Source organism: Myotis lucifugus, unplaced genomic scaffold (assembly GCF_000147115.1).
Source record: "Myotis lucifugus unplaced genomic scaffold, Myoluc2.0 scaffold_138, whole genome shotgun sequence".
Classification (NCBI taxonomy): Eukaryota; Metazoa; Chordata; class Mammalia; order Chiroptera; family Vespertilionidae; genus Myotis; species Myotis lucifugus.
In genome coordinates, this window is record NW_005871186.1 from 1,738,042 (window position 1) to 1,747,830 (window position 9,789).

General features: G+C 43.3%; 2 protein-coding genes across 5 annotated transcripts in view; both read right to left on the reverse strand.

Annotated features, from left to right (window-relative positions):
• The window catches only part of LOC111827154 (zinc finger protein 883-like), a 26,281-nt gene extending 16,843 nt beyond the window's left edge, over nucleotides 1–9,438 (reverse strand). The window contains exon 1 of the mRNA XM_023758777.1: nucleotides 9,382–9,438. The gene's annotated coding sequence lies outside the window, so the exon portion shown is untranslated. The remainder of the gene's footprint in view (nucleotides 1–9,381) is intronic.
• LOC102423403 (zinc finger protein 883-like) overlaps nucleotides 1–9,789 on the reverse strand; it is a 30,442-nt gene that overhangs the window by 17,426 nt on the left and 3,227 nt on the right. The window contains exons 1-3 of one of the 4 annotated variants that reach the window (XM_023758779.1): nucleotides 9,382–9,439; nucleotides 8,917–9,281; nucleotides 1,753–4,476 (exon numbers count right to left, since the gene is read on the reverse strand). In XM_023758779.1, coding sequence (XP_023614547.1) covers nucleotides 2,507–4,420 — 1,914 coding nt within the window. In that variant the 5' untranslated portion in view covers nucleotides 4,421–4,476; nucleotides 8,917–9,281; nucleotides 9,382–9,439 and the 3' untranslated portion in view covers nucleotides 1,753–2,506. Of the gene's footprint in view, nucleotides 1–1,752; nucleotides 4,477–8,916; nucleotides 9,282–9,381; nucleotides 9,440–9,789 lie in introns of those variants that run through there. The other 3 variants (XR_002830665.1, XM_023758780.1, XM_023758778.1) reach the window with 3 other exon arrangements.

Sequence of the window (9,789 nt, forward strand, 5' to 3'; positions counted from 1 at the left end):
GGTATGATTGTAAATCAGCCTTTATGGGAGATAACATACTCAAATTTTTCACTATGGCAAAATGGGGGATTGGTGCCCAAACCCCTATGTTGTTCAAGGTTCAACTGTGTTGCTAATGCAAGAAAGCATTCCATTACATGGATGTACCCAAACTAATTTATCCACTTTTGAAAATATTTCTGTATTGATATGCACTTCCCAATTCTTTTGTATTCTGAACAATGATATAATCATTATCTTTTAGTGTACATTTTGTCTGGTTATTTCTTGAGAATAGCTGGATTTGGATTGATGGGTAAAATGCAAACATGCGTGTTTAAGGTTATAAAAAATTAAAAAGCTGAACTGTCAGCCAGTGAGGTTTTTATTAGTTTATGATCCCAAGAATAACCCGTGTGTCACCTGGCTCACACCCAGGCCCACACTGTGAATTAGCATGCCTTTCCATCTTTGCTGGATCAGGAGGTGGGCCAAGTGAAAATGGTGTCACATTTCTAGCTTATTAGAAATTCTGGGGTTACTGGTAAAGGTGAACTTTCTTTTTGTATGTCCAGCTGGACTCGTGATGCTGTTTTCTAGAGAGATGGTTTCTGTGCTGCAGGGGGGCCCGTCTGTGAGAAGATGGGGCCTTACCATTGCCGTCCTCTCCTACTGCCCCATACCTCACACAGAGGCCCCAGGACAGAGAGAGGGAGGGCTCTCATGTTTATGCCATGTGGGGACAGTGCAATGAAAAATGGCCACAGAAGAAAAGAACTTGCTCTCATCATACACAGTGAAGAATGGGAAGTTGTTCTAGAGACAGAAAACTGTTAACTACAAGAGGAAGCTGAGAAGGTCTCCTATGAGAAATGGACAAGGACACAATTCACACAGCCTAGAGACAGAGGGACAGGTCCAGAGACACAGGCAGAGCAGGACATGGCTGACAATGAGGCAGCAGAACTGAGGAAGAGTCTTTAACCAGAAGCTCCCAGGAGCAGCACAGTCTGTGGTTGTGTCACTATTAGCCCTGTGATTTGGGACAGTTTAGCTCACTCTGCTAAGCCTTATCTTCCTGTTCTATAAAATGGGCTAACAACACTAGTACATCATGGCAATGTTGCGGGAACTGAGAACTGTGTAAGCCACTGTCTTACTATATTTAAAGTCTCAACAAACTTTCCTTCTCAGAAACTCTATCTCATGGTGAAAGGAGCTGCTATTCTTTGAAAGGTCATCTAGTTAATGCAAATTTCAACTCAGGGCTCTTGTCACATTGCAGTGCTTCCTTTGCAGTGGTTCTCAACCTTGGGTCGCAACCCCTTTGGAGATCGAACGACCCTTTCACAGAACACATATATAATTACATAATGTTTTTGTGATTAATCCCGATGCTTTAATTATGTTCAATTTGTAACAATGAAATTGGGGGTCACCACAACATGAGGAACTGTATTAAAGCATCGCGGCATTAGGAAGGTTGAGAACCACTGCTCTAAACTGACTGTAAAGATCAGTCCCAAGTTGGTTCATTTTTTCCTTCCCCTCAGTGCCTCATCTTGAGAACCGCTGCAGCTGACTGTGATGTCCCCAAGAATGACCTATTTCCAAGTTGTCCTGTTGTCCCATGCATATACTGCCAACTCCTCCCTGACAAATGAGCCAATAATACACAGTTGGGAAAGGATAGTTTCTCTTCAATGAACAGTGCTGGGAAAACTAGATACTCACATCCAAAGAATGAAATAAGACCCTTGTCTTAATTCAATTGTTTATTTTATTTTTTTCCAATATGAAAAACACTTATCCTACAAAGCAAAAAAGACACAAAATGAGTGAAATTCTAACCTGCATTTTTGTTTCACTGTCCGTTTGTTAAAGAAACTTGCCAAAATTCATTGATTTGGCAGAACATATGCTCAGACATTTAACCAAATATAGAGATAGCAAATGCACATCTGAAAAATGGCTCACCATTAAGCCTTAGAAAAAATGCAACCAAATAAACAGTGATATAGCATGACAAAGTTACAAAAAAGTTTAAATAAAGGACTGACCAAACCTCTTCTAGGATGTGGAGGAATTAACTCTGTCATACACTGCTGGAAGAATGCAAAAACGTACAAGTGGCTTAAATCACAACTTCCTAATTTCTTTAAGTTAAACATTCTCCTCTCCTCTGACTTGGACATCATATTATGAGTTATTGATAAAAATAAATGAAACCTATCTCCATTTTAAGAATTATGCACAATCCCTATTAGGCCAGTGATTATGTAGTAATTATGCTTTACCCTAAACCCTACTATCCTATACCCAAGTGACCATCACCCATGGAATTACAGACATTAGGAAACATGGCCCTTTGCAAGATCTTTTTAAATAATTCCTTCCAAACGTATATGCACACCTGTAAAGTCTCTGATGACAACGAAAGTACTGGTTCTGGCAAAATATTTTCCACATTCACTGCAATCCTGAGCCCTTTCTCCTGTGAACTGTCTGATGAAGATGCAACTGATTGTTAAGGCCTTTCTCCAGTGTGAAGTCTCTGATGACCACGGAGGCTCCTCCTACAGGTAAAAGATTTCCCACACTGACTGCACTCATAAGGCCTTTCTCCGGTGTGCATTCTCTGATGAGAACGGAGGTTATCCTTACTGGTAAAAGATTTCCCACACTGACTGCACTCATAAGGCCTTTCTCCGGTGTGCATTCTCTGATGAGAACGGAGGCTACCCTTACTGGTAAAAGATTTCCCACACTGACTGCACTTATAAGGCCTTTCTCCAGTGTGAAGACTCTGATGACAACGGAGGCTCCTCCTACTTGTAAAAGATTTCCCACACTGACTGCACTCATAAGGCCTTTCTCCGGTGTGCATTCTCTGATGACGACTGAAGCTCCTCCTATGGGTAAAAGATTTCCCACACTGACTGCACTCATAAGGCCTTTCTCCAGTGTGAATTCTCTGATGACAATGGAGGTTACTCTTACAGGTAAAAGATTTTCCACACTGACTGCACTCATAAGGCCTTTCTCCAGTGTGAAATTTCTGATGATAACTCAACTCACAGTTCCTGACAAAAGATTTCCCACATTCACTGCACTCATAAAGCCTTTCTCCAGTGTGAATTCTCTGGTGACAATGGAGCATAGTCTTACTGGTAAAAGATTTACCACACTGACTGCACTCATAAGGCTTTTTTCCACTGTGAAGTCTCTGATGATAACTGAGCCCTATGCGAGTGGTAAAAGATTTCCCACACAGACTGCACTTATAAGCTCTTTCTCCAGTGTGACATTTCTGATGATAACTCAGCTGATCAATCCTGACAAAAGATTTCCCACATTCATTGCACTTATAAGGCTTTTCCACAGTGTGAAGACTCTGATGATAACGGAGGCCCTCACTAGTGGTTAAAGACTTCCCACACTGAATGCACTTATAAGACCTTTCTCCAGTGTGAAGTTTCTGATGATAACGAAGATCAGAGATTCTGGCAAAACGTTTTCCACATTCACCACACTCATATGGCTTTTCTCCAGTGTGAACTTTCTGGTGTTGAATGAGGTTTGAACTTTGTCTAAAGGATTTCCCACAGTCAACACATTCATATGGCCTTTCTCCAGTGTGAACTCTCTGGTGTTCCACGAGCTTTGAACGGGGGCTAAAGAATTTCCCACATTCGCCACACTCATGACGCTTTTCTTTAGAATGAAGTCGCTGGTGACGAATAAGGGTGGAGTGTTGTTTATAGCATTTCCCGCATTCACTGCACTCGTATGGACTTTCTCCTGTGTGCAATTTCTGATGATGATGGAGATCAGAGATTTTTGTAAAAAATTTTTCACATTTACAGCACACAAAACACTGTAGTCCATTACAGACACCATGGTCCTGAGCAAGCGTCTGGTTGCATCCAATGGCTTTCTTGCTTAAATAAAACTGCTTTGCACATGCCCCACACTTCAATAGTTTCAGGCTGTGTTGTGTTCCCTGCTGCTCAACCAAGTGGAAAATGTCTCTCAGGACTGGCCCACAACACTCACAGGGGTGGCTCTTCTGGGAGGACACAGCTCCATTGGGGTTCTTTGCCTGTGACACTGTCCCAGAAACATGCTGTTCAGTAGGTGCCTCCACATCCTCTGCTCCACAGCAGCAACCTAGAGAGGATATGAGTTCAAAGTTCTCCAGCATCACTTCGAGGAACAGGTGTCTCTGAGCCTCATCAAGGAGGCACCATTCCTCCTTAGAGAAGTGCACAGCAACATCCTCAAAAGTAACACGAACATCAGCTGGGGGCCTCTGTGGGTTGAACGTGGTGAGGATGGCAGGAGAGGAGGCAGCCAGGGGCACAGTGGTCACTGTTCCAGGTGCAGAACTCGTCACCAGGGAGGCTGGTTGGTGGGGACCAGGACTCTTGCGCCTTCTCATTTTCGCATCTCCACCAAGACCTAGTGCTCAGGATGCTCTGACCCACTTAGGTGATCCTGAGAGAAGAGGAAATGCCCATCACAAAGAGAAAACTGGAAGTCAACTATTGACTTTATTAATACCTAGGCATATGCACTTGACAGGAGTCAAACCTAGGATCCTTCAGTCCACAGGCCAACACTCTTTTACTGAGCCCAACTAGCTAGGGCCAATTATTGACTTTAAAAAGGGCAAACAACTGCCCTAACTGGTTTGGCTCAGTGGATAGAGCATTGGTCTGCGGCCTGAAGGGTTCCAGGCTCGATTCTATTTAAGGGCATATTCCGTGGTTTTGGGCACATCCCCAGTAGGGTGTGTTCCAGAGGCAGCTGATTGATGTTTCTCTCTCATCAATGTTTCTAACTCTCTATCCCACTCTCTTCCTCTATGTAAAAAATCAATAAAATGTATTTTTTTTTAAAAAGGGCAAACAACTGCACTGGAAAGCACTTGTATGAGCAAGTGTAGCGTAAAAACAGTTCATCCATGTCCTAAAGTATACTTGTTGCTTGGGTTTTGAAATAATTTGGATGAGATAAACAACTCATGTGTTTGGGTATAGAAATACAAGAGAATTGCTACTGATTTCAGATGAAACAGTGCCTGGAGAAGATGGACCTTCTCACAAAAGTAACTACAGAGAGACATAAAATTAGTTTGAGAGAAACATATTTTTTTCTAGGATAAAAGTTTTTGAAATGGATAAAAAAGAAGCAGTAACAAAAAAGACATTCATAACATTAAAGAAACACTAACTGTAAGGGAAAACCACCAAAGTAAAAATGAAAATTAAATATATCATGTTTAGCTAAAAGTAAAAATCTGAAATTGATGAGTTCAACAGTGGCCAGAATTGGCAGATCTCAGGAAGGCCCATGGATCCACATGTCCCCATTTCCTCTGGCTCTTAGTGCAACATCTGTCAGCTGTCAGAGCACTGGCTCACTCCAAAAGACTTCCCCGAGCCTCAGCAACAGATGAAGAGAAACCGTTACCATGGCAATGGAGATAATTTTGTGACAACACAAAGTCCTATCCTACCTAGAGAAGCTAAGACTCTGAGAGAATTCTTGCTCTAGATGTCCCCCATCTCCAGAGCAGAGAGACCTATACGAACCATGACATAATTGAAGGGGTTTTTTCCTCACATACCTTCCCACATTTATTGTCAACAGCCTCCTTCCAAATGTAGACTTATTGTCTGCACAAAATGGTAGTGCTTAATATGGAAAGTAAAACTCTGGAAACTTAATTTTGAAAAAAAATACTAAGGGATAGGTATATGGGAACACCCATTGGCACATCCTCAACAGGAAGAGAAAGAACTTCAGAGGGAAGCGGAATGGTAAGGGTAAGAGTAAAGGTAAGGGGAAGGGGAAGGGATATTGATGTGAGAGAGAAATATTGATTGGTTGCCCTCTGTACACACCCCATCTGGGGATTGAACCCACAGACTACTTTTGGGGCACAGGATGACACTCTAACCCAGCAGTCGCCAACCTTTCTGACCTCACGGACCACCAGTAGTCCATGGACCACTGGTTGGCAACTGCTGCTCTAACCAGTTGAGCCACCTGGACAGGGCCTACAGTATAATGTTAAAAAAAAGAATACACTTTTCACTTTGAAATAGTTCAAGGTATACAAGACATTGCAAAAATAGTATAGAGAGTTCCCTGGGCGTTTATACAGTTTCTCCAGAGGTGATCATTCCCACCATCAGGAAGCACGCTAGTTACATCACCAACAAGAAATTCCGGAGGAGAAACCAAGATGTCAGCATATGTAAACACCGGAAATTGCTGCCTCATGTAGCCACTTCAAAAATTCAACTAAAAGATAAAGCGGATATCATCCAGAAGCACAGAAAGGCTGGCTGACTGGAAATTCTACAACTGGAAGAAAGAGAAAAGCACATTGAGACTCAGAGGAGGTGTGAAAGTAAAGTGCAGAGGTACTGAGGCACACGCAGAAAGGGCTGGCAGCTGAGGACACAGTTGTCTTTTCAATTGGGAGGGAGTCTCAAGCCCCCGACTGCTCTGAACTACAGTTCCGGGTGAGTCTCAGGGGACCCTGACTCATACGGGGAGAAACTGGACTGTCTGGCACCGGGCAGATCTCGAGGGCTACTTTCTTTCAGAGGTGCTTGCAGCAATTACCTGGACACTGAGACATGGGGCCTCTTAGGGTAGGACTGGGGAGTAGTCATAGCTGCTTGCTCTGCCCTGTTGATCCCGAGACAATGTACTGGGCTGCATATCAGGGCGCACTGTGCTGTCTGTTCCTGGAACAGACAGATAGGAAGGTACTGACATCAGGTCTGGCCTTGAGATATGGTCTCATGGTCCCTCCTCAATATATACTGTGCTCTCTGTTCCCGGAAAACATAGATAGGAAGGTGATAATGCTATACTGTGTCGGGAACAAATTGTGTAAGCATGGCTTTGTAACTTTTTGCAAATAAATTGCTATAACTCTTGCAGTCAGCTGCTGCAGTTCAAAGCAAAGGCTGAACTGCAGACAGCTGGCCAGCTTAATAAAGGTTCCTAAATTTAAATTCTGAGTCGGTGGTCTATCTCCCTGAGTCAACCCATAACAACCCCATGCCACCCAAGCTGTTGCAGAGGCTTCTGCATATGAAAGGCCTGTCCCTTTGCAACCTGAAAATTACCTAACAAACTGCAGCTGAATCAGAGCAACCCAGAACATTCAAAAGAAGGCCCAATGCCCCACAGCAGCTTGCACTGCTTCACAACTGGGCCTCATCTGCGAACTTCCAAACCCAAACAAAGAAGAGGAATCTCTCCATAGCTCCCGCTGGGTAGCCTCAGGCAGAGGCTAGATTAGCACCTCCTTAGGGATCCAAGAGCCAGTGTACCCAGTGGTCAGTTTGGGACCATCCAGATTGTGGATCCTCAGATCCATGGGGGACACGTTCAGAGGGCGGACTCAGTGAGCACCAGGACCCTGCTGAGGTGGGTTCTGCCCCAGAGGGGTGTCTCCAGCTCGGGGCTTCTCTCATTGGAGACAGGGCTGATTCTCGTAGCCAATTGGCCTGGGGGTCGGTTCCTCCCAGTGATGCCTGCAACAGTCTAGGCCTGACTACAACAAGACTGTGCACAAAGCCCACAAAGGGATGCACCAAGAGTGTCCTCCTCAGGTAATTGGGGAGACTGAGCCACTGGGCCCTATAGGACACCTAACAGAGAAAGCAACTCGGTCAATACAGGGAAGCATAAAAAATGTGGAGATAAAGAAACAGGTCACAAATGACAGAAATGGAGGAGAGCAAACTACTGGATATAGAGTTCAAAACCACACTTTTAAGGTTTTTCAAGAATTTTTTAGAAACCCGATAAATTTAGTGAGACCCTAAGGAAATCTAGAGAGACCCTCCAGGTTATGAAAAATAATCAATTAACACTTGGAGTGCGGGAAACGAGTTAAGTCGGCTCGCGTGAATTGCGCGTACTCCGCGGGAGCCGTCTTAAAAATTAAGCATACACTGATCGAAATAAAGGATATTATGCAGAGTTCCAAGAGCAGACTAGAGGATCGCAAGAATCAAGTCAAAGATTTGAAACACGAAGAAGCAAAAAAAACACCCAACCAGAAAAGCAAAATGAAAACAGAATTCAAAAATACGCTGATAGTGTAAGGAGCCTCTGGGACAACCTCAAGCACACCAACATCAGAATTATAGGGGTGCCAGAAGAAGAGAGAGAGCGAGATATCAAAAACCTATTTGAAGAAACAATGACAGAAAACTTCCCCTACCTGGTTAAAGAAATAGACTTACAAGGCCAGGAAGCGCAGAGAACCCCAAACAAAAGGAATCCAAAGAGGATCACACCAAGACACAGCATAATGAAAATGCCAAGAGCAAAAAAACAAATTTTCAAAGTGATGAATCGCAAGAACCTACAACCAAGATTACTATACCCAGCAAAGCTATCATTCAGAACTGAAGGTCAGATAAAGAGCTTCACAGATAAGAAAAAGCTAAAGGAGTTCATCACCACCAAACCAGTATTATATGAAATGCTGAAAGGTATCCTTTCAGAAGAGGAAGAATAAAAAGGTAAAGATACAAATTATGAACAACAAATACACATCTATCAACAAGTGAATCTAAAAATTAAGTGAATAAATAATCTGATGAACAGAATAAACTGGTGAATAAAATATAATCAGGGGCATAGAAAGGGAGTGCACTGACTATTCTCGGGGGGGGGGGGGGTGGTGGTGGTGCAGGAAGAGACTGGACAAAAATCGTGCACCTATGGATGAGAACAGTGGGTGGCGGGAGTAAGGGCAGAGGGTGGGGTGGGAACTGCGTGGAGGGGAGCTATGGGGGGAAAAAAGAGGAACAACTAATAATCTGAACAATGAAGATTAAAAAAAATATATAATGGGAACAAAAAAAAAGAAAGAAAGAACTTCACATGTGCACTAACTCAGACTACAAACTCCACCATTAAGAGTGGGACTGACTCTACCCAGTTTTCCTGGGGCTGCTCTGGAATGCTAGTCTGCCTCCTGGGAAAGCTCCCTGTCCTTAGAAAACTGCCAGTGGAGCTGCACAGGTCTCAGTGAGGACCAGGTAAAGTAACTGGATAAACTGCAGACGAAAAAAAAAGTAGGTTCAGGCAGTAACTCGGTTCTACCAGCTCCATGGGATGGTAATTTCCATTAAACTAAGTGGTGACAACAGAAATCTGAGAATGATGAGGAGAGCCCAGCTGGAGAGATCCAAGCTTCAGGCAGGGAAATCGAGACATCTTCATGCCCAGGATGTGATTTTCTCAGGAGGGAGGTCATCCTGACAGGTGGGAGGGAGCAGAGGCCACTGTTACATATTCCTCTACTCGGGCCTGGACATATTTCTGAGTCTAACATCTGAAGTATGGTCTAGAACTCACCTGAGGAGTGTCTCGTGGATCTTCTTGGGGAAGAAGAGCAGCTGGAGCTCAGTTACCTTGAAGGAAGCACAGAGAAAAATATTAACCTGAATACTTCTTCCAAATTAGAACAAAGGAAATGTATTTATTGCATGAAAAGGTCTATTTCTTTGTCCTCTTACTCACTGCAGTAATTTCAACTGTATACTGTGACATCTTTTTTAAAATTTTAATACTAGTCGCCTGGTGTACGAAATTCGAGCACATTAAAAGGGAATTAATTACAGGAAATATTTTATATTACTATTTGCCCTTTCTCTATAATTGAAGTGTCAGAGATGAAAGAAAATTAGTAAAATGTATATGAAAATCTTCCTCTTGTCAGTATGGGGTGTGCCGTGGACTCAGAGTCAATCCCAGCCCACCGCT